General features: G+C 38.9%; 1 protein-coding gene across 2 annotated transcripts; it reads right to left on the bottom strand.

Annotated features, from left to right (window-relative positions):
* Nucleotides 1-22,374, bottom strand: si:ch73-52p7.1 (uncharacterized protein LOC100321084 homolog). 2 transcript variants are annotated; one of them, XM_007247331.4, is made up of 3 exons: nucleotides 22,062-22,374; nucleotides 4,359-4,633; nucleotides 1-2,913 (listed from the first exon to the last, which is right to left on the bottom strand). In XM_007247331.4, the coding sequence occupies exons 2-3, from the start codon at nucleotides 4,569-4,571 to the stop codon at nucleotides 2,476-2,478; spliced, it is 651 nt and encodes a 216-aa protein (XP_007247393.2). In that variant the 5' UTR covers nucleotides 4,572-4,633; nucleotides 22,062-22,374; the 3' UTR covers nucleotides 1-2,475. The 2 variants fall into 2 exon arrangements, with proteins under 2 accessions (XP_007247393.2, XP_007247394.2); XM_007247332.4 differs by having other exon boundaries at nucleotides 1-2,910.
* Nucleotides 22,375-24,561: the final 2,187 nt, after the last annotated feature.

Below are 24,561 nucleotides of genomic sequence, written 5' to 3'. Positions count from 1 at the left end.
TGCCTGCAAAATATTTATTTGCACATTAATTTGATTGATCTGGTTGTTTTATTCTTCTCTTAAAACAACACCAAACATTTACACAGTGTTCTATAACAGTAAACAAGCCTTTAGAAAGCATAATGATTCTTTTTTATGTATTGTCCTTTCAAACAGTCTGAAGCATCAGGTAAATGATATACATTACATAGCTGGACCAAGATTTGTGCCCCATTATAACAGGAACATTACTCCCATTATTAATCAAATTTATTGCTGAAAACTGTAATGTAATATTATACTAACAGATCAGCCAGACCCAAAAACTTAAAGACTTAAAACCAGAAAATAGTGCTTTTTCTCATTAACACAGTTTGAGAATGAACTAATTCTTAATATAATGCCTTATGTAGAAATTAATATATTATTCTGACATTTTGTAATGCAATTTTAACATTTTAACAATTTTTGAAAATAAAAAAAATATTGTTTTAACCCTTTCAGACATGAATTATATTCCAATGATTGAAAAATATATTAATATAAGTAGACTGTAATATTTTAATATAATTTGAAGTACAAGTAACTAAAATATTGAACTGCTTTTTAATGTCCATTGCATTGCTTAGCATTTTTATTTTAGATTTGATGTTGACCTTTTAATTTTACTAACCATCTGTAAACACTAAATTAAAGATTATAAAAGCCTTCTAAATCACATTAATTAGTAAAAATCAGCTATTACTTTGCCTCATTGGTTCTAGTGCTACCATGTCCTAATGTCTTAATTGTTTATAGTGCAGTGGGCGGGGCAAAGCCCACTGGCTGGTAAACTTTTCATTGGGTGGTTCATGGTCTATTCTGATGGACGTGCAACAAAGGGTTAAACTATAAATCTCTATGAAACATTTCAGATGACACATTATGGTGTCTGTTGTACAAAGTTAGATAATTCCATTAATCAAAATGTCTGAAACTCTAATATGTACTAAAAATTATATTAGAAAATTCCACAAAAACATCATAAAATAGCGTAATATCGGAAAAAGCGTTATATTAAAAGACAGGTTGCCCTCTAGTGGATTTAGTTAGCCTATAATAACTCTGCGGATCGGTACAGAAGGCAAAACCTTTCTTTAAAATGATAGAACGCTTATTTAGATACTAAGCTGCCAAATAAACATATACAAAAAAAAAACACTGTTTTTGTGATTTCACAAAAAAAATAAATTTGAATATTTTCTGCCTATTCTACAGCATTTATTTTAACGTTATAAGGTGCTTTTTAGCATCTGGCAGTCAATTATAACATCAATCTGAATTAAATGAGTGTTTCTTTCATTCTGAAGGAATAAAAAGAAGCTGAAAATGACCATATTGTGAAATCAGAAAATAATAAAATACCGGGATATGTCCTAGGTGTTATTAATTAGTTCAACACAAGGGCTTACTTTTCCCGTAGTAATAAAATATCTGTAATAGAACAAAACTGAACTAAACTCAATCCACTGTACAATAATAAGAACCCTCAGTGTGTGTTTCTTTATGTAGGTGGTTTTTGAGTATCTGTTCACTTCAGCGTGAAGCACTGCCTCCCCCTGGTGGGTAAAACATGTAAACACACTATACTCTGCCTCTGTACAACTTTTGGAAAAGCAAGAGTTTTTTCCACAAAGTTTTTTTTTGTGCCACAAATTGTCACGTTATTTCTGAGATAATATTCAGCAACTTATTATATTTACTGTTAGAATACCAAAGCTGAAAAACCATTTATTTAAGTAAGTGCAGTTCCCATCACGGCTCTCATGGAGACAGATGAAATGCGCCTGTCTGTGTAAAGTCTGATAATCAAGCTCCTGTTAATAATGCAATAATTATTGTATATTTTTATGACTAATTATTAATTCATTCATTATTAATTCATTATTAATTTATAGAATATTTTAAAAGATGAAGCAGCATTGCTAAGTAGCAGCAAATAACATCAGCAAAACATCAAATATATGCAGCTTATATGTTTATTTCAATGGTCTGTAAAAAATATTTCTTTAATCATTTGAGACATTTGTCTGTTTTCTCTTATGCTGCCTTGTTTGGTCTGGAATGTCTGACCTTTCAGTTTGGGCCTGAACCAAAATAGCAGTTTTAAAAAGGGCCACAAATCACGGTCTGAACCAGACTGGACCAGCTCAGCCATGGTCCTGTTGGTTTGCAGAGTGAAACACCTTTTTTTTGGACGGTTCAGACTTTCAAACCAGGAAGTTAAATCAGGCTTCTGTTACCCATTAAACAACTGAATAAAAAAATAGCTGTGTAATGTCAAAATCTGACCCCTCCTGGTGTGCAGGAGCATCATGCAGCAGGATAGGAACAACAGATTACGGTGCTAGTGATTCTGTATCTACTGTAACTGTAGACTAACTCTTATTTATAAACAGAAATAAAAACATTGCAAATATTTTCTGTGAAAAAAAAACAAACAAGTGCAGACAACTCTCAGTAGACAAAAGTCACAAACATGCTGGTCATCTCTGTAAGGTTATCGTTAGACATAAAAATGTGTGGAAGGGACATCTTGCCCTGACTGTCCACCTCGGTTTTCACTGTGTAGGCTTTAAGCTCATGAGCTCCTGCCAAAACAGCGGCGTGGATGATGGCAATCCTGGCTTCCTCGTGGTACGGAGCACCCATGTCCCTCCCCAGCAGCATGTCATGGCTTTGCCCGGGTCTCCAGACCGGGTACGAGACCCTCAATCTCTCCAGTCTCTGAACCGCAAAGTGATCAAAAGCTGGCGGCTCATCCTCGGACAGGTTGCATTTGATCAGTGTAAGGTTTCGTACTTCTGAGTTATTGAGCAGCCGCGCCGTGTTGAGCGGAGAAGAGTACCACACGGTCAGATGGCTGTATTGCAGCACGGCAGGGCCGTGGACCTGCTGCAGGGGGATCAGACAGACAGTTAGTAATGTTTATTAATGTTTAACAGTACACACATGCTGATCAAATCAAATTAAACCAGACTTATTGTCTCATCACAGAGTACAGGTGTACAGTGGAGTGAAAAACTTACGTTAACTTAAGTTACCACTAGCATGCAGAGAACAATATTTATAAAATATATATAAAATAAGTGAAATAAAATAGAAAATCCCACTTCTACTCACTTCTACTCACAGACCACAGCCACATGCTCCAATTTAACCAACCTTGAACAGTTTCTGCATTCATTATCACCTGAATTCTGATCATCTGCACCTGTGACTAATTAGTGATTCCCCTCACCTGTGCCTGATTGTCTCTGTGTGTGTCTAAGCCCTGTTTGTTTGCACTTGCCCTCTTTTTTAAAGCATACATTTTTTTTACCATTGTGTATTTTGACCTGTTTCAGTTTTCTTAATCTCCTCTTAGGGAATTTCCCATGGAATTGACCCTTTGCTGCTTCTAGGTTTTTTTTTACTTTTATATGTTTGATTTTGCTCTTTATGTTTTTGACAACTATCTTGCCTTTACTACATTAATCCTGGTTTGTCTAAGCGGAGTTACAGGGCCAAATGCAGAACACTTTAGGGTCAGTTTTTGAATTGGAAAGAAGAACAAAGTTACTGCCATCAAGCCAGATAAAAGCTCAAGCTTCATGACTTCTGTAATTTGAGCCTGAACACCTTCCTCAGAGCTGCAGCCCCTGATCGATTAACTATTTACACTCTCTAGAAGCAGAGTTTACTGTGCTCATGTCCCAGTCTGTGTCTGTGTTAAATTCATAAGGTTATATTTTACTAGGATATAATTTAATGGCCATGGTCTATTACAATACACTAGTGAATACACAGTGATATTTAGAAGGAAGTTAAAGGTTACTAGGAATAAAAATTGATTGAACATTTTTTAAAATCTGTTTCTGTGCTGGCACTTAGGGACTCTAAGCATTGTTCTATTCCTCTGCACACTAAAGGAATTTCATTACAATATGTAAATCAAATTATACTACAAAAATCAATAATATGTGACCTGTGATTGGAAATTCCACAAAATGCCAGAAATCCAATATTTGAAAATCCAGAATTCAAAACTGGAATAGTCTGGCTTAGCTCTGTATAATGTCACACCTGGCTCAAAGAAACTCTTATGTTGGAGAAACTGACCAATAAGCTGCAGTGAATAGATAATAAATAATATATTATAATCATTTATTGTTAACTGTTACATTTTCTTCCTACTAATTAGCATTGCAATACAGCACTTCCCTATTTTTGTTTTACTTCTTCTTAATGTTTTCTTTTACTGTAAACTGAAACCGTTATAGTAATATTAATATTGTTAAACAGGTTTTTGAACAAATGTTCTCTAAAAATAACACATTTGCATTTTTAAACATGCGTACCCGCTGAGGCGTGGAGAGCGGGCGGTTACAGATGCAGCTTGGGTGATTGGAGTTGATGATGCTGCAGACCGGCAGGTCCTGTGCACACTGACAGATTAAGAGATTGTACTTAGTCACATACGCCAGTGTGAGCTCTCCATGCAGGAGCGTGGGCATCACCAGGTACAGGACACAGTACAGCACCACACAGCCCACGTGGTCCAGAGGGGGCATCTTCACAGGGGCACAAACAGCACAGCAAGAGTAGTGTCATCTAGACAGGTCCCAATTCAGATCTGATAAAAAAAAAATGGGACAAATTAGTAAAAGTGTGTGTGTGTGTGTTGCATTTTTGGAACAACTACTCATTTATTGTTCTTTATTATTATCTGCTTTTATCCTGCTTTTGTTGGAGTACCTCTCTCTACTGTCCAGAAAAGAGGATCTGTGATCTGATTTTATTCTGTCACAAGAGCTTTAAGTGAGGTCAGCCCCAGCCTAACATTATGCATAATGTCAATTAGATCAGGTTTATCTGCTCCAGAGTGTCCTATTCTATTGGCAATACCTACAGTGGGTATGGAATGTATTTAGACTCCTTTTAATTACTTCACTCTTTGTTTCATTGCATCCTAAATTTATTTGCTCAAATAAAAAAGTGCTGTGTACATTAATGAGAAATAAAATGAACTTTTTGATTTTAGCAAATGTCTGCAATGAAACATTTTAAAGGTGTCTAAATACTTTCTGTACTCATGCACTGACATTAGTGTTTATAGTGCATACCAGGAACTCTATTACTTAAAAAAAATCATGGTCACATATTCATCCAAACGGAGGTCCTTGAGTTAAATTAACATATAATAACTGAGATTAGTCTGTTACCATTGACCGCTTCTATTCTATTGGCTTCTGGCACAATCCCAATTTCTGACGCTCACCGTTAGTGTGTAGTGATTACCCTCAGGCTATCTCAGGTAAACTTGAAGATCATTTATTATAATTAACAGCCGGGTCTTGATGTAGACTGTAACCCATACCTGTCAATTTTTAGATTTAAAAATAAGGGATATTTTCCTCTGTCCGCTTAAAGTCGTCCCACCAGCCCAACGAAGGTTCAGTATCCCTTCCATTTTAAGACAGGTATTTTTAAGCAGCTATCAGACAAATCTCATCACAGTTTACATGATTAGCCTACCGTTACCTTTCTTTTAGAAAAATTGCTGTATATCCAGATCTGTTTTAACATCAGCTGCTCCAACTAGCTGCCTGAACTCACAGCGACGAGGGGCTTCCCCACACTGACCGCCCTTTGCAAGCTGATTGGCTGTTTCTCCTGAAAGGCGGGACTTTCTCTTTGATCCAGCTCCACGATTGGTTAGGAGACACAGAGCGGTCAGTGCCCTGTCTCTATATCTTTTTATTTTAATATATAAGTGAGATATTAGAGGAGTAAAATCCGGTAGTTTCCCGGCCAAAACGGGAGACTTGACAGGTATGCTGTAACCCAGAGGAAAAAAAATAAAAACATTAAAGTCTTTAATCTCTCTGTAGTTTCAACAAAAAGACAACAATAAGATAGAATAAGTCTCCTGCTGTTCAAATGTGTTTCCTGAGGTTTATTATTGAGCTCAAGTCTCACATTGTTCTCAGATAGCCGTAATAATAACATAATCATTTAATAAACACATTTCTCATCCAATGATTAAGAGCCTTTTTAGGTTTGATGCTGCAAATTATTATTTTATCTGAGCCATTTTATTCACCTTAATAGCTTCACATCCAACAAATATATGAATTCACATTTAACTGAAACCAAACTGAAGCTCTGTTATTATGTATGGGCCTTTACAAAGGGAAAGCCACCTTGCCAGAACACTGCAGCAATTGCTAAGTGAAAATGAATTGAACTCTAATTGCTATTCTTTTTTTAAAAAGGTGAATAATCTGTCCAGTATATCAAGATAATCATTAGAATACCCCTGAATATGGCACTAACTTACAAGGGTGTTTAAGTTAGAATGAAATTGTTATTTTAATTATGGATGCTGAGACATAACTCAGAGGGCTCTATTTTAGTGATTCTTTAGGCGAGCCGTCAACAATGCAGTTTAATTTAAGACTTCCTGTTGTATCTTTATGATCTTGAAGATGCAAAAATATGCCTTAATATGCAAAATACATGTATTAATTGTTTTGGGCATAATGTAAAATAAACCAATCAACTTTTCACTTGCCATTCCCTTTAAGAACCAGGTATGCTCTGACTTTTGCTCTGATTGGTATTTTAACGCCGCAGCGCATCTTTGCTTCTCAGTAGAGGACACTGACCTGCTTATTCACGCTGTGAAGGTGCATGACCAGGTCATTTACGGGAACAATTTTGCATTGTTGATGTAACAGTTTGGTTTGTGCCCTGCAGTGCTTCATTGGGTGTGTAATGACCTGGGGTGTATTGGCATTTGATTGTTGACTGTTGTCAGGGTTCAATTTAGTCAGTGTACCTGTGTTTTCCCCAGCCCAGATAGCAATACACCAAAAATTTACTTGAACACACCTCACTTTCAGAACACCACATAAACTCATACAAATCCATTGCTATTTAAATAATGCAGATGCAAGGCATGACAACTGTTAACTGAGTGTGAGATAGCAATGAGCATAACATCACCCCTGGAACAGGGTATAAGATAGAGCCCAGTGTGTGACGACGGGGGGCTGCTATTCTTTGAGTTTGCTGCTGCCGTATTGTAACTGTTGTTCCTTTAGTTACTGGTGTATTTAGCTGTAATTCTAGCCCCTATCACCAAAGGCAGTAATGAGTGTAAAAGCATAAGAACACGCAGCCATGTAAACACAGCTCAGCAGGCAAACAGTCTCATGGTTTAAGGGTTGCTTCCCCTATAAAGTCATTTAACAGTTTTTCAAGCTCAGTGTAAGAAGGCTGGAATGTTGGGAAACTGGGTTTGGCATGTATTAATGTGTTTATTCTATTGGGTTTATCTAGTCTTAAAAACCTGGGTTCAGAGCGTGGCTGGGGATTGAATGCATGTTGAATGCATGTTTTTCTCTGGTGTAGAAGAACTTCTTTTTGTTTGTGCCTTCTGTCTAAAAGCATTAATAAACCATATGCCTTAAACTGGTTATGAGGTTTCCTGGGAAAACCAATTGTGATGGGCCTTACTGCTGGGATAAACTGTTCATCAGAATGACATCTAATACTGCACTGTGCCTGCAGAGAAAGCCCTGGATCAACTACCTAACAACTGTGTGCCTTTACATTGGTTACCTTAGGCTCTTACAGGTCAATCTGATCTGATTTTATTTTTTATTGGACTCTATGGAGCGTAATGAACTGTTAAAGACTCTCATTCTCTATATATGTAAATATTGTGCTGGGGTGTATATACACTTTTTGCATATGCAGAAAGTGTTTGTGGTCACATACTACTTGCTAGGGAACCGTGAGTAATAGTGTGTGAAGGTTTCAGAGAACACAACACGACTGTTCTTTTTTCTGATTGAGAAGTGTGTTTCTAATGTGTTTATAAAAGTAATATTTAATCTACAGAGGGAATAAGACTGCCCTACTGTCTTTAAAAAAGCTCATACTGTGTATTTTGGAACATTTTCTTTTTTCTTATTTCATATAATAGGAGTGAAATCTTTTAGAATATATATCAGAATAAAACACCTTAAATTATTAATTCGTTGCCCTGTGTGTGTGTCTTCCCAGAAACCACATATCTCTTTTTACTATGCAAAATTATTAAAATTATTGCTGTTGAAGGAATTAAAGGTTCAAGAATGAAAGGTAAAGGATTGAATTGCGTCAGAGCCACGTCCACTTCTGCTCCAGCCAGTTCGTCAGCATGTTGTAGGGACTGTCCTACTCAACAGGAGAAATCAACAGGCTTGAAGACTTTGCTTCCAAACCTCTTCACTTTGTTTTGGATGATCTGTTTTTTATCCTTTGCCTGTCTACTGATTACTCATTTTTGCCTGTTCAAAATTACATGACTGATTGTTGGATTTACCTATTTTTTTTTACTTGTGATTCAATAAACTTGCTATTGTATCCTAAACAGTATGACTCTTTACAGATAGTTGTCTGGGTGATTAAATTGAATGTGTTTAATTAGGGTTACAGCTCTTTATCTGTTAACATCTGAATGATGTTTCTAGTTTTTCATTGCATTACTGTGTAATTACTGTTCATTCTAAAAAATATAGAGTCTTAAAAGAGATTAAAGACAAGAAATAGATCTGACAGAACTGCACAGAAGCCAGACATGTGCAGATGAACAAGAAAATAGACTTTTATTACAGGGCTTAAGCAGCTGTAGGAGACAAAGTTAATCTCAAAATAAAATCTAAGAGAGAATCACAAAATTTAAGCCGGCTGGGTGCTATACAGTTCACTCTATAGAACAGTCTATTTCCATCTAATTTTCAATGAGTATTTAAAATATACATCTTATTTAAAAAGAGTAAATCACCAAATCTATTTTATTCACCTGACCATAACATAGGTTCTAAAAAAGTCTAAAATAGAATTATTATGCAATGCAATTAATATAACAAAATCATTTAAATTAATTTACAATGTAGAAAAGTTCTAAGTTTAATTAACAAAAAAAAAACATTTAGTAAACATTACATAAAATTTTTGAGGCAATGAATTACCTAGAATTATTAACATAACCTCATCCAGTCTCACGCTGTAGAGACTATAGCTCATTTCTCCCTGCACAGTTTGTGTCAGTCATCCTCCAGCCCGTCATCAGTGGTGAGTTTCTGACCACAGGCTCTGAACTGCCAGCTTGTTACCAAGTTACAACACAAATTTGGCTACATGTGGCCTAACATTGCTGCGCCCTGAACTAACATACAGCAGACCCGCAGAGAGGCTCACAGAACACTGTCAACAACCTGAACTAAGTACTGCTCGTATTTGTCAGCAGTAAAGGTGTTTTTAGCTGTGTCCAATATGTAGGGTTAGTCATAGTGATATGCCAACAGTGCCAAAAATATATTGCATTTATTCAGACTAGTAAAGCAACAGTGTGAAGCAATTTTATATAAAAATACATTAAAAAGTTACACTGATTTGCTGTCATTACCACTCATTTTTCAAGCTGATATTTTGGAATATAAACAGTAAATATGTGATTACAATTTGGCCAGATGTAATTTGACGTTCTGATTAAAAACCACATTACTCTGGCTCTAAAAAATATTCGCTGATTTTCCTTTAAAGGTGTGCTTGTAGGAAGTGAGGAAACATGAAGTTTACTAGCTCAACAGATTGTTGACTTTAGTCTGTGTTTACTGGTTGTTGTAGCATTAGCTTTTAGCCTCAAAATGAAAAGACAACCGTCTTAAAGTTGGTTTCATTTAATTATGCTGAACCTGATTCAAATGGCAAGTTGTGTGCCTCTTTACATTAGCATTGATACTTATTATTCGTACACAATTGCATTAATAACACTATTGTTCTTCTTAAGTCTTTTTCTTCTTATTTTTCCTCCGGATTTTTGTCCGGCTAACTAGTGCCGCAATTTTTTAAGATATCAACTCCAACGTTTAATTGTGCATCCTTATTGGGAATTGTGGGCTTGTATACAGCCTTTAGATCAGAACTTCGTTAACACTTCGCTACTGTAAGTTTTTTTGGCCAATGAAAATGAATGGGAAGACATTTGAACGCCTGTGTACGTCACAATTTTTAAGATATGAAGAACAAAACTGACAGATTTTAACTTTCTGAAAGAATATGCAGTACTAAACGATACGATGTATGATTTTTGTACAATTGTCGTAGGAAATTTCCCCATAGAAATGAATGAAGGGCCCAACATTCTGTCTCACACACCAGCAGCTCTGCACACAGAACCCCTTCTCTCCCCTGCTCCTCCAGTACTGTGTGTGTATGGAGGAGCTGCTGTATGGAGCAGATACTGATCAAAAGTTTGGACACCCTGCACGTTTAGAGCAAACACATTATAATCTGATTTATGAGAACACATAACTCAGCAACCACCTTAGCAGTGACCTATCAACCACCATGTATTCCATAGTAACAACTCAGCAACTACCTGGAAACCACTTATAAACCACACAGCAACAAATACAGATACCACAGCAAAATTTTAGCAATGACATAACAACTACTACGGATACCATAGCAACACATTAGAACCACCTAGCAACACCTTAGCAACCACCTAGCCACCGCTTGGCAACAGCTTAGCAACCAGCAGAGACACCGTAGCATTTAGCCACAAAAATTAGCACTGCAATCACACTCGCAGTTTCTGGAGGAACTGTAATCTAGTTGTAGGTCACAACTGAATATTGATAAAAGAGCGATGAAGCTAAACAACTGTTGTTATATAACTATTGTATTTAGCTGTAGATTTAAACAAAGCATTTCAACCTGCAGTTCTTCAGCAACCCAACCTAAATACTACCTGAGAACACAGTCTGCATAGTAGCTGGAAGATAGTGAGAAAGGATGAGTATATGAAAAAAGAGTGTCAGCCAATCTATCACAACTACTTCTTTCATCTTACTAAAAAGTTCAATCTGAGCTGTTCTAAACAACCACTCAGTTGTTTAGAACTGAGTCAAACCCTGCAGTTTTTAGTGCAGAGTTTTGCATGGTCTGCTTTAAACAACATCATGAACAGCTGGAGCAGCATGGCCCTAAAAACTTCCCGTAGTGTGAGAGAACTTCTCTGAAATGGGAACATGGACAGCACAAATTCTCAGAAACCCAGAACATCGTAGCATAATGTGGGCCAGGAGCTTTCTAAATCGAGTGATCTTAAACTTTAATAAGCTTCCTCATTTTCAGTGTTGGGAAGTAACGGATTACATGTAACGGCGTTACGTAATCAGATTACAAATTATAAGTAACTGTAATCCGTTACAGTTACTGCTTCAATAAATGGTAATCAGATTACAGTTACTCTGCTAAAATTAAAGGATTACATTGCGGTACTTTCCTATTTTTGCTCTTCCAACACTGACAAAGCGCAAATAACATTTTGCGGTGAAATCGCTCTGATATGAAAGGGAACTGTCTGCCCCTCGTCCCATCTCGCTGCACACACACACACACACACACACACAGGGAGGAGGGGCAGACAGCGGCTCCGCACACACGACGAGACGAAATTAACTGACATTTTGGTCAACGAATAAAAACAAGACGAAAATGTTTGGCAGAGACGAACTGATTTAGTTCTGTGAAAGGTAGGGACCAGTTAGGAAGAGATCCAATCACTGCTACTTTAGCGAAGGTGGAGAGGCGGGATAAGCGGGGTACTCATCCAATCAGTACCCGCCTCTCCTGCAGTTGTGCCGCGCGCTCAGTTACAAACCCGGGAATTAACCTGTCGATACTTACGGAGCTCGACTGGAAGTTAACTCGACAGTGTTCAGCAGGGAGAGAGAGAGAGGGGCGATATATTTCTCCTTTGACGTCGCGAAAAACAAGATAACGTGTAAACCGCGTGGAGCGACTCCATCTCCGGTAAAAACACCACTAATCTTTCAGCTTCTGCAGACCAGAGTCCCACAGATCTCCGTGCAGAGACCCGCGTTTTAATGCTGATGTTATTTCATGAGCTGATGTGTTTAACTCGGCAGTGCACTAAAACACAGAACTGATACAGAACTCACTCATTAAGATCAGATCATCTGTTTAGTCTCACACAGGGAAAGATATAGCTAGTGTTAAAGCAGGAACAGGTCAGAAAGAAACTCAATAATATAACGAAAATAAAACAATAAAATAAGTGAATCTATGAACCCAAAAGTCTGTGTAAAGTTCCTTACAGCACTTTCTCATAAGTTTCTCACTTTAACTCATGAAGTCTCTGAGAGCATGTTATGGCTGTGCCTGTTTTTTCCTGTGCTTTCTTTGTTTTCTCTTTCTCTTTCTCTGTCTCTGTACCTCCATGTCCCTAGGTGGTGCTGTTCTAGATGCTGTCTCCAGCCCTTCCTGGAAGTGAATAAAAAAGGCGGGAAATCCACCATCCGGAGGACATTTTGACTGGCTGTTTGAGAGAGAGAGAACTAGAGCTGTGTGTTTTAGTGTGTGTGCTGGTTGGGAGATATATCTGTGTGCTTTTCTGTGTGTTGCTAGTTTAGTGCTCTTTGTTGGCCTGTGTGTGAGGCCTAACTTTGTGTTCACTGTGTTTGTGCCGGAAGGGGGTAAGTGCCATTTGTGTTGTACATATATTTTCTCCTGTTTATGGTTAGTTAGGGAGTTAGGGTTAGTTTCTGTATTTTCTTTGCTTTTCATTTGGTTAGATTAGTTAGAATTGTGGGTAGAGTTAGAGTGGGTTTTGTTTATTATTTTGGCCTTGCTTACCCCTGGAGAGATGGCTTATTTGTTTGTAAATAATTGTAAATACACTTTTGATATTTGAAACGTTTTTGGAGCCTTGTCTTGTGTGTTTTTTTTTGTTAATTCTTCTTTTTACACTGCTCATTTCCCCACTATAACATTTCTGGCCTATATCCCTAGACCAGTCGTAACATTTGGGGGCTCGTCCTAAGTTTGAGTTTTTGATCTTTTTTTTGTGGGGGCGAGTGTAGTGTGTGGTATGTGTGTTGTATTAGTAATCTTTTGGTTGTTACTATGGAATTTGACTTGGAAAAGTTTGTGTTGTGTCCGTCTGTGGAGGCTTTAATGTGCTGTAAAAAGGCTGACTTGTTGGTGGTGGCTGAGTTTTATAATATACATGTGATTCGTACTGCCAGGAAAGCAGAAATTAGAGAGATGCTTCTTGTGAAGTTGCGGGAAGAAAAGAGGTTGCCCACACCCCCTGATTTAGGGGCTTCTGCTGTGGCTCAGGCTGTCGTGACCCAGGCTGCTGTGACCCAGGCTGCTGTGCTACCTGGAAAGGAAAGTGCTAGTGTTGCTGTAGGGGAGGGCGGTGTGTCGTCTGTTGCGGAAGCAGCAGGACATACACCAAGGACTCCCTCTGGCATAGATCTGGTCACTTCTCCATCTGGTGCTGGTCCTCTGAGTGATATTGATTTGAGTATGGCTATTAAGTTGAAAGAGCTGGACCTTGCTATTAGGCAGCAAGAACGGGAGACACAGTTACTGCGTGTCCGGGCCCTGGAGTTGGAGGCGGTTAAGGCTAGTTCCTCCAAGCAACCTGCCTCACGCACTTCCGAGTTTGATATATGCAAGTATATCTCTCTGGTACCTCCTTTTAGGGAATCTGAGGTAGATTCCTATTTTACTGCTTTTGAGCGGGTAGCAGCCACCCTGCAGTGGCCTAAAGAAATGTGGTCGTTGCTTCTTCAGTGCAAACTGGTGGGTAAGGCACAGGAAGTTTGCTCTTCATTAACTGCTGAACAGAGCCTTGATTATGATAAAGTTAAGGCTGCTGTACTTCGAGCCTATGAGCTAGTGCCCGAGGCCTACAGACAGCGTTTTAGATCATACAAGAAAATGGCGGACAGAACGTTTGTTGAGTTTGCTAGAGATAAAACTGTTCTTTTTGAGAAGTGGTGTTCAGCTTCCAAGGTGTTGACATTTGAACAGTTAAAAGAACTTATCCTGCTAGAGGATTTTAAAAACTCTGTTCCAGAGGTGGTGGTTGTGCATCTGAATGAGCAAAAGGTGACTACTCTTTCAGAGGCAGCTGTGTTAACAGATGAGTATGTGCTAACTCATAAGACTGTGTTTTCTGTTGTGAATGCTTCACGGTCACCGGCAGTCAGTGTTAGAGATACAAGAGGTCAGGGTGTTTGGTCTTGTGCTTCTCGCACTTTTAAAGGGTCTCCTAAACGTGAAGAGTCTAATACGGAGACTTCCTTACACCCCTCCACCAAACACTCTTCTGACACCAGGGTGTGTTTCTATTGTCGGCGTCCAGGCCATGTAATTGCAGAGTGTACTGTGTGGAACAAAAAGAAAGACAAGCCCAAGAGCATGGCTTGCATTTCCACTTCTAAGGTTATGCCCAGTCATGATCATTGTGCTGTTGCATTCCGGCCATTTATTTTGGATGGTTTTGTCACCTTGTCTGAAAAAGACAAGTTTCGTGCTCCTGTGAGGATCCTGAGAGATACTGGAGCAGCTCAGTCTTTCATTTCAAGTAAGGTGCTTCCTTTCTCCGAGGAGACTTTTTGTGGCTCATATGTAGTTGTGTGTGGGATTGGTCTTACACCTGTTAGTGTGCCATTACACTCCATTTACTTGCAGTCAGAGCTAGTCACTGGTATGGTTAGAGTTGCTGTTCAGGAGGAATTGCCAGTTGCAGGGGTGCATTTTATATTGGGTAATGACCTTGCTGGGGGGAAGGTTTTCCCCATCCCTGAGGTAGTCCCTGAACCCTGTGTACCTGATGAGACAGATGCCTTACAACAGGAGTTTCCTACTGTTTTCTCTGTCTGTGTCACTACCAGAGCCCAAAAGGCAAGACAAGATGAGGATTTAGCCCTTAAAACTTTGTTTTCTGACTCTGATGGTAAAAACATGTCCTCTGCTGGATATATAAAAGAAAGTTGTGATGGTTTGCATTTGTTGGAGAAGGCCCCTTTTTGCTGTGAACTTACTCTCCCTGTGGATGGTGCTGAGCTAGTGTCTGCTCAAGAGAAAGATCCTTCGCTCTCTAAGTGTAGGTCTGCTGTGGTGGATCAGGGGAAGATTCATGAAGTTCCAGTTGCATTTTATCGGCTTAATGGTGTCTTAATGAGAAAGTGGGCCCCTTCTATAGCTTCAGATGAGTGGGACAGTACATTTCAAATTGTGGTACCTGAGGTATACAGAGCCTATGTACTAAGTCTAGCACATGATCATGTCATGGCAGGACATTTAGGTATCAATAAAACATATAAGCGTATTCTGCTGCATTTCTTCTGGCCTGGTCTAAAAGCAGATGTGGTGAAATATTGCAATTCATGCCATGCATGTCAGGTTGCAGGAAAACCCAATCAAGGTATTCCCCCAGCACCATTATGCCCCATACCTGTGGTAGGTGAACCTTTTGAGCATCTTTTGCTAGACTGTGTTGGTCCTCTTCCCAAAAGCAAGAGTGGTAATCAGTATCTTCTTACTGTCATGTGCATGGCTACACGCTTTCCGGATGCATTTCCCTTAAGAAACATCACAGCCAAGTCTGTCTCTAAAGCATTAATACGTTTCTGCTCTATTTTTGGGTTACCAAAGTCCATTCAGACCGACCAGGGAACAAACTTTACTTCTAAATTGTTTTCGCAGATTCTCAAACAGTTGAATGTTGAGCATCGTACCTCCTCTGCCTTCCATCCTGAGTCTCAGGAAGCTCTAGAGCGCTTTCACCAGACTTTAAAAACTCGTTTACGAACGTTCTGTGTTGAATCTAATAAGGAGTGGGATGAAGGGATACCCCTTCTGATGTTTGCTCTTCGTGAAGTTGTACAGGAGTCTACAGGGTTTAGCCCAGCTCAGTTGGTGTTTGCACACACCTTGCGTGGTCCTCTGAAGTTGTTAAAAGACCAACTGTTAAATGGCCAATGTTCTGTGAAAGGTGACTTGGTGGACTATGTGAGCAGGTTTCGTGAAAGACTTCACAAGGCTTGTGATGCTGCTAAAGTGTCTCTTTCATCTGCACAGTCTGCAATGAAGGCGACGTTTGACAAAAAGGCAGTGCACCGAGAGTTTAAACCACAGGACAAGGTGTTAGTTTTATTGCCTGTGCCTGGTTCTGCCTTGTGTTGTAAATTTTCAGGTCCTTACGAGGTCCACAGAAAACTGAGTGAAGTCAACTACGTAATCTCTACCCCTGACCGTAGGCGTAAGCATCGTGTTTGTCACATAAATATGCTGAAGCCATATGTACAACGTGAAAGTAAAGAGTACCCTAAGTTGGATGTGGATGTGGATAATACTGATTGTCAGCCAACTTTGGTCACTGTGGTAACTACTCTTCCTAAAGTTTCTGATGACGATGATGATGGTTTAATGCCTCACTCTGTGTCTGTTTTGTCTGCTCGTTTGCAGAACTCAGAACTGATGCCTCAGCTGGATGCCATCTTGAATCACCTGCCAGATGATGCCTGTGCTGATTTAAAGACATTGTGTAATGAATATGGAAATCTTTTTACAGATGTGCCCAGACAAACTAATGTGCTAAAACACGACATTGATGTTGGTAAGAATAACCCACTTAAACAGAACTACTATCGTGTGAACCCTGGTAAACGTGCCTATATGCGTGCTGAGGTAGACTATTTGGTTAGACATGGATTGGCATTTCCTAGTTCTAGCCCATGGAGTTCACCATGTCTCCTAGTTCCTAAACCAGATGGCACTTACCGTTTCTGTACTGACTACAGAAAGGTGAATGCTGTCACGGTCCCTGACTCGTTTCCCTTGCCTAGAATTGAGGATTGTGTTGACAGTGTGGGAGCTGCCAAATATGTAACCAAATTAGATTTACTTAAAGGTTACTGGCAAGTCCCTTTGACAGATCGTGCATCAGAAGTTTCGGCTTTTGTGACCCCTGATGCTTTTATGCAATACGCCGTCATGCCTTTTGGTATGCGTAATGCTCCAGCAACTTTTCAGAGACTAATGAGTCGTGTCCTTCACTCTGTGCCAAATTGTGCTGCCTATTTAGACGATGTGGTCATTTTTACAGCTACGTGGGCCGAACACATTTCCACTTTACGAGAGGTATTTGCTCGTTTTGACCAAGCATCCCTAACCATTAACTTAGCCAAGTGTGACTTTGGTAGGGCTACCATACTTTACCTAGGCAGAGAGGTGGGCCAGGGTAGTGTGCGTGCTCCATCTGACAAGGTCGCAGCTGTACTTGATTACCCTGTGCCACGTACTAGACGACAGCTACGCAGATTTCTAGGTATGGCTGGGTACTACCGTACTTTTTGTAAAAACTTTTCTGTGGTGGCTTTTCCCCTGACTAATCTGCTGAAGGGTTCTGTGGAGTATAAGTGGTCTAGTGATTGCCAAAAGGCTTTTGAGAGTCTTAAAGGTCTCTTGTGTAGTGCCCCTGTGTTAGCAGCACCTGATTTTACCCAGCCTTTTAAACTAGAAGTAGATGCTTGTGATACTGGGGCTGGGGCAGTTTTAATTCAGGAAGACGGCAAGGGGATTGATCGCCCTGTATGTTTTTATTCAAAGAAATTCAACAGTTACCAACAGCACTACAGTACTATTGAAAAGGAGACCCTCGCTTTACTTCTAGCACTACAACACTTTGAAGTGTATCTGAACTCTCATTCATTGCCCACTATTGTGTACACTGACCATAACCCATTGGTTTTCTTGTCCCAGATGTGCAACAAGAACCAACGCTTAATGCGTTGGGCATTGCTGGTACAGCCATTTTCTATGGTTATCAAACACAAAAAAGGTTCAGAGAACATTGTAGCTGATGCCTTGTCTCGCTCCCTTAATTAGTTTATGTACTATTTTTTTTGGTGGGGGGGTGTTATGGCTGTGCCTGTTTTTTCCTGTGCTTTCTTTGTTTTCTCTTTCTCTTTCTCTGTCTCTGTACCTCCATGTCCCTAGGTGGTGCTGTTCTAGATGCTGTCTCCAGCCCTTCCTGGAAGTGAATAAAAAAGGCGGGAAATCCACCATCCGGAGGACATTTTGACTGGCTGTTTGAGAGAGAGAGAACTAGAGCTGTGTGTTTTAGTGTGTGTGCTGGTTGGGAGATATATCTGTGTGCTTTTCTGTGTGTTGCTAGTTTAGTGCTCTTTGTTGGCCTGTGTGTGAGGCCTAACTTTGTGTTCACTGTGTTTGTGCCGGAAGGGGGTAAGTGCCATTTGTGTTGTACATATATTTTCTCCTGTTTATGGTTAGTTAGGGAGTTAGGGTTAGTTTCTGTATTTTCTTTGCTTTTCATTTGGTTAGATTAGTTAGAATTGTGGGTAGAGTTAGAGTGGGTTTTGTTTATTATTTTGGCCTTGCTTACCCCTGGAGAGATGGCTTATTTGTTTGTAAATAATTGTAAATACACTTTTGATATTTGAAACGTTTTTGGAGCCTTGTCTTGTGTGTTTTTTTTTGTTAATTCTTCTTTTTACACTGCTCATTTCCCCACTATAACATTTCTGGCCTATATCCCTAGACCAGTCGTAACAGAGCATCTCTACAGGACAGTGTGTGTGTGTGTGTGTGAAGGTGTGTTTTTGATCTCATTTATAGACTGTAGCTCCAGTAGGTGTGCTGGGTTACTTCTGGAGATAAAACTAGATCCTTCAAAAGCTGTTTTTGCATCTACAGCTCTGTTCAAACTATAATTTAACTATTCAGTTGTTTTATGACCTGATTTCTAGAGCAAAAATTTAAATGTAAAATATATATAGTCACACACCTATAATAATAATAATAATAATAATAATAATAATAATAATAATAATATACATTAAATCATATATAAATATATTTCACATTCAAACATTAACAATATTACTCAAGTGGTTATTAAACGTTTCATTTCATATGAGTGTATAGTTAATAATTCAAGGGAACTGATGAAAAAGCATTTACATTTACACCCTTTACATTTTAGTCGACTAAATTTACTGTAATTTTAGTAGACTATATTCTTATGACATTAAGTCGACTAAAACTAAGTTGACTAAATTACTAAATTGTGACTAAAACTAAATGCTATTTTCGTCACAAGACTATGACTAAGACTAAATCAAAATTTGTTTTCAAAATTAACACTGGTGGCAAACCTGCAAGTAGATAGCTTACAGTTGTTGTTACATTGTTTGGTTTTAAATTGTTTTATTATCAATTTATAGAAGTGTTTCATAAAATAGTTTGATGAAATGGTTTCATAAGTATTTTTATAGAGTGATTGAAATGGCTTTTTTTATTTGTTTATCTATTTGTTAACTGGAAAGAAAAATAAAAGAATAATATGCAATATGTGGTTGCTACATTCATTCTGGTTTAAAAAACGACAATATTGTAAGTAATCCAAAGTAATCAGATTACGTTACTCACTTGAAGTAATGTAACTGATTACGTTACAAATTACATTTTGAGTGATGTAATCAGTAATCTGTAAGGGATTACATTTTAAAAGTAACCTTCCCAACACTGCTCATTTTCTTATGAATGTTTACATATACAGTGACGTGAAAAGTATTTGCCCCCCTACAAATGTCCTGTGTTTTTGCATTTTTAAATGATGAATTAATGGTGCTGGTGCCGGGGCCATGTTCCTGAACGGTTCTTTGCGTTTCCACCACAAAATTACAGGTTCTCGGCCAGAAATCTTGCTGGTCTGGAACCAGCGAACCTGTGACGAGAGCGGCCAAAGGGTGGGGCGCTGAAGCGCCTCCGGGGCAAAGTTGCTTACAAACCTCACCTCCATTCACAGCTAAGAGCAGCAAAAGCAGCTAAATGAATGAAAATTAATCAACAGTGCTCCACCGAGGATAACAGCACAAGTTTCAAAAGCGACTTCTGTTGACGCCCACATTTACATACGTAGTGAGTGACTCCTTGAAGCAGTGGAAACACGAGCCGGTTCTTAATAGGTTTGCACTTTGTTGGTGAAAAGAGGTAAATGAGAGCTATTATTTACAAATGAAAAAAACATGGAGCACTGGTGAACCTTCCCAGAAGTGACCAGCCTACCAAAACTACTCCCAAAGGACATGAACAACTCATCCAGGTGGTCACAAAAGAACCCAGAACAACATTTAAAGAACTGCAGGTCTCACTTGCCTCAGTCAGTGGGAATGATTTAATGATAAGGAAGGGACTGGTTAACAGTGGTATCCATGGGAGAGTTCCTTAGCGCATGAAAAAACTTGCTGTAATAGATGGAACCAGGAACCAATCCTAAAGGAGATTGTCCGACTATCTGTTTATGACATCAAGTCCATGCATATTTGGGTTCTGCAGGAGAAAAATGATCCAAAAGCACAAACAAGTCCACCTCTGAATGACTCTGAAAAATAACAAAATGAAGGTTTTGGAGTGGCCTAGTCAAAGTCTGATTAAGATGCTGTGGCTGATCTTAAACAGGATGTTAATGATTGAAAACCCTCCAATGTGTCTAAATTAAAACAATTCTGTGTATCAAAGTGTATCAAAATTCCTCCACAGAGATGTGAAAGGCTCATCACCAGTTATCAGTAAAGCTTGACTGCAGTTGTTGCTGCTACGGGTGGCACAATTAAGTTATTAGGTTTAGGGTGCAAATACTTTTTTACACATGGCTAGATTAGTTTGGATAGGTTTATTTTTTTCAATTAATAAATTAAATCATCATTTAAAAAGTGTTTTTATATTTACTCAGGGTATCTTTGTCTAACATTAAAGTTTGTTTGCTAATTGGAAAAGCATGTGTGAGGGAAACTGTAATCCCCATTTAAAACAATTTATTTCATTGAACACTGTCTTGTAAGATTCATATTCAGTATTTTACTGTGCTCAAACCAATGCATGTATGACGACATGAAGATTTTTAGATACTGCGTCTAATTTGCAGCATTCTGCCTGATCATAAGATTCACTTCCCTCATCCAGACATATTCCTTCTGTTTTATTCGCTTCCTCTTTTAAGAGAACAGGACATTGTACATTTTTTTATATTACCTCAACCCTTTTGGTCACCTTTTTTATGGTTAAGCAGAAATAGAGAGAGGATAACATCATGTATGGATCGTTCTAGAACATTCTGTCCCTCCCAGAAAGGGATATAAAGGTTGTAAGGGAGGCGAGCGCGAGAGTGCACTCTCATCTATCTGTCCTCTCTTTTTTTTTTAAACTGTATGTCATGAAACTTTATGTATGTCTCTTTCTTTTTCAGTAAATGTATTTTCTTATTACAATTACTGGTTGGCTCGAATCATGTAATTTTCATCACACCTCAATGTCCATTTTGACAAAAAGAAAAAAAACTAAGAAAAAATAAATCTGTAGCAAATATTTTTTCAGGTCCCTGTACTTTTAAAAAGGATTCAGCTCCACCAAAGACTAGGAACTTCCTCTTGTGACTTTATTGCTCACAGAAAAAAGATCATCATGGATCTAAAAGTGAAACTGGCTGCCTGGTGCAGCTGGATCAGCAGAACTCTTGCCTCGCCTGACCCTTGAGAAACAATCTGCTGTTTTCCCCTAGAACAGAGAACCCTCACATACAGCCTCCATAGCCATAGACTCACGCTCGGGTGTGTCCTCATGTTCTTGGATGGGATCAAACTTTTGTCTCTCAAACACTTGTGGCTGTTTTTCTTTCTCCGCCTCTGTTCAACATGAACAAACACTGAGACAATGTGAACGGATCTCAGGGTTCTCATAAATCAATGCAGTATGACCTAACTGGTATTTGATTGGATTACCTGGAAATATAAAGCGGGACTAAATTGACAGTGATGGATACTGTGAAGCAGAGACCTCGGAAAGCCTTCGCACTAACAAGCAAACCAGTTTAAGCTTACTCTGTGGTTTACTGTGGTACCATGCCAAGCTGTATGAGTTCTGTTACAGGAAATCTGTTTCCGATAACACAGCAAACTTTACAGAACTTTGGGTCCAGCTCTTCAACAGTTAACCTCTCACAGACTCACACAGGGTAGCATATTTCAGTATCCAGCTGGGAACACATTCCACTTCCCCTTTAATACAAACACAGTGATGTCAAGCACACATAATCCAGCCTGAACAAAAGGAGACAAAAGAACGACAGAAAGAACAAATGAAAGACCAAGTATTACCTGAAAGGAGAACCATTCCGCCACGCATGAAGACTGTCTAACAGACTGATGAGGAATGCAGGGTTTCACAGTGGGCGCTGTGCACCAGCAGCGCCTGCCAAAGCCACAGGCAGTGTCCTCAGCATCTTGCTATGCGTGACCACTCCAGCCAAGCAGGAAAACATTAACTACAGATGGAACAATGTAAAGTAGACACACACAAATACGAGTCCGGTGCATTTAATCCACAACATCTACCTCAAGAAGATAGAACTTTCACTTTAAACTACAGAGAGAACAGCCAGAACAGATGTGTAATATGTCCTAAAGTCCTAGTTTGAGGGAGTGTAAAGTCTGGCACTGCTGTGATATTTTGTTTCATGTTGAGGTTCAGCCAGATGACAGATGAGGATAGTAGGTTGGGCCAGTCTAAGAAACACCCTGCAAAATCTGAGTAATCATACTGAGGTTTTCTTGGGAAGAACTGGCAGTTTCAAAAAGCAACATAAATAGCTCTAATTTGACATGTGGTTTGAATATGCTGTGTAAATCTCTATTTAGATCGCTCATTGGTTTTAAGCTGGTCAGGTGGAGGAATGTATTTTTACTACAGGAAAGATTCACACAGGATAAAAAAGCTCTGCACAAATGACTGTGGTGGGAGTGGCTTCTCGATTTATGCACTGCTATTACCTTTACCTGTTACCTTTACTTAGTTTCCGCATTACAGATGCTGATCAGATCAAGCTCCATCACAACAATTGTTAAATCGCCAAGCACCCCATAATCCGGATTAAATGCTCATCATTGGCAGCTCAGTGTGGCATAAAGCCCACAACCAATTGAGCAATTACCCAAAGCTCCACTGAGCCTCCATACCTTCTGATACTAAAAAAACTGAACATCCACACACACACACATGCATTCACTTTACAGTTCCATCCTTCAACCTCAATTTACAGAATGTACAGTAAACTAGAGTAACATTTGTATTTCTTCATATGAAAATAAACACATGAATAAACATTATCTCCAAACACAAACATGAGACATTTAAGCTACTGTATTTTGTTTCTATTGTTTGTGTACTTTTAAAGCACAGTTGTCATTTAGTCACATAATAATCTTACCAAATTATACCTTATAATGAAATAATGGAATCCAATTGTTTTTATTGCAAAACAAATCTATGTATAAAGGTATGCTAAATATTAAAGACCTGTATATACTGAGTGATGCTAATGTGCTAGACCTACATGCCTAACATTAAGCTAATGATCTAAATCTGCCTGCAGAAATTCAGAAATTCTTTACAATAAGGGTCACAACTGACAGTTCTTATGACTGTAATACACATTGCTACATCCTTAGGTATTGTTTAACTATTTCTTAATAAGCACTAGCTAAGATATTATTACATATTTTAATTCTTTATGTTTGTAAGCAATAATAATGAGACATAGGTTAAAAGTTTGCAATAATTAATAATATCTTAACTAGTGTAACTTATTAATTGGTTGAGACATTTTGTCATAAGTACTGTACAATTAATTAATGCACTCTTACTGTAATGTGTTAGTCATAATTTCTAAATAGTTATAAATTATGAAAATATGAGAACCTAAAAAAAGAAATAGAATTTTATATCTGTACATCTAAATTCTGCTTTTTATTACAGCCCAGCGCCAGGGGACGTATAGCCCTCTAGTGGACATTTAGCATCCAGCCCAGATCTGCTTCTCTTTTTGCACAGTGGTGTTTTTTGAGTTGCGCTTGAGTTGCTATTCGACCTGGTTTTGGCACCTCCCCTGTCCTGCATATTTTGGAGGATGCCCTGCTTTAACACCCTCACTGCAGCTCTGAAAAGGTTGGTTAATGATTTGATTAATTGAAGCAACTTTGTTAGAAGAAGGGGAAACCGTAACTTTGGGCAGGGATGCCAGGACCAGCATAAAAAACTCTGCATTAAAAAGTCAAAATCAGTCTCAACTCATACAGAAAATCTTTTTTTTCTTCCCCTCAATTTAGCTGGGCTGATTGTCCCACCCATCCAGCTGCTAGTCAGCTGTTTATTCCCCATCACTGGTGATGTCACCAGGGGCGGATCTAGCCATTTTGGGGCCCTAGGCAAAATATAAACAAGGGGCCCTCATTCTTGAAACACACACATAAACCAAATAACTAGAGATGGAACGATCGATCGGCAGTGTATCGGCATCGGCAGATTTTTAGCCAAAATACGGTATCGGCGATCGGCAGATATTCTTCTGATTTTAGCCGATCTGATTCAGGAGTTTAGGGTTAAGCAGTTAATCAGTGCTGTGTGTGGATGGCCGGTGAAACTACAGGAAGCTGCAGTTCCTCATCCAACCACTAGTCGGAGCTGCAGCAGCACAAGCCCCCGCTGTCTTCACTCAGTCAGAGCTACAGCCCAGCCACGGGCTGCAGAGGTCAGCTTTTCTTAAGTTTATCTGTGTAGGTAATAACGTTTTTAACCCCACTAACCAGATAATACAGCTCT

This window comes from Astyanax mexicanus, chromosome 7, assembly GCF_023375975.1.
Source record: "Astyanax mexicanus isolate ESR-SI-001 chromosome 7, AstMex3_surface, whole genome shotgun sequence".
Taxonomy (NCBI): Eukaryota; Metazoa; Chordata; class Actinopteri; order Characiformes; family Acestrorhamphidae; genus Astyanax; species Astyanax mexicanus.
This window is presented reverse-complemented; position numbering and strand designations above follow the sequence as displayed.

Coding starts and splice junctions, on each gene's coding strand:
- si:ch73-52p7.1 (XM_007247331.4), bottom strand. CDS start 4,571: ATGCCCCCTCTGGACCACGTGGGCTGTGTGGTGCTGTACTGTGTCCTG. Junction 2,914..4,358: donor CGCTCTCCACGCCTCAGCGG/GTACGCATGTTT, acceptor ATCCCCCTGCAG/CAGGTCCACGGCCCTGCCGT.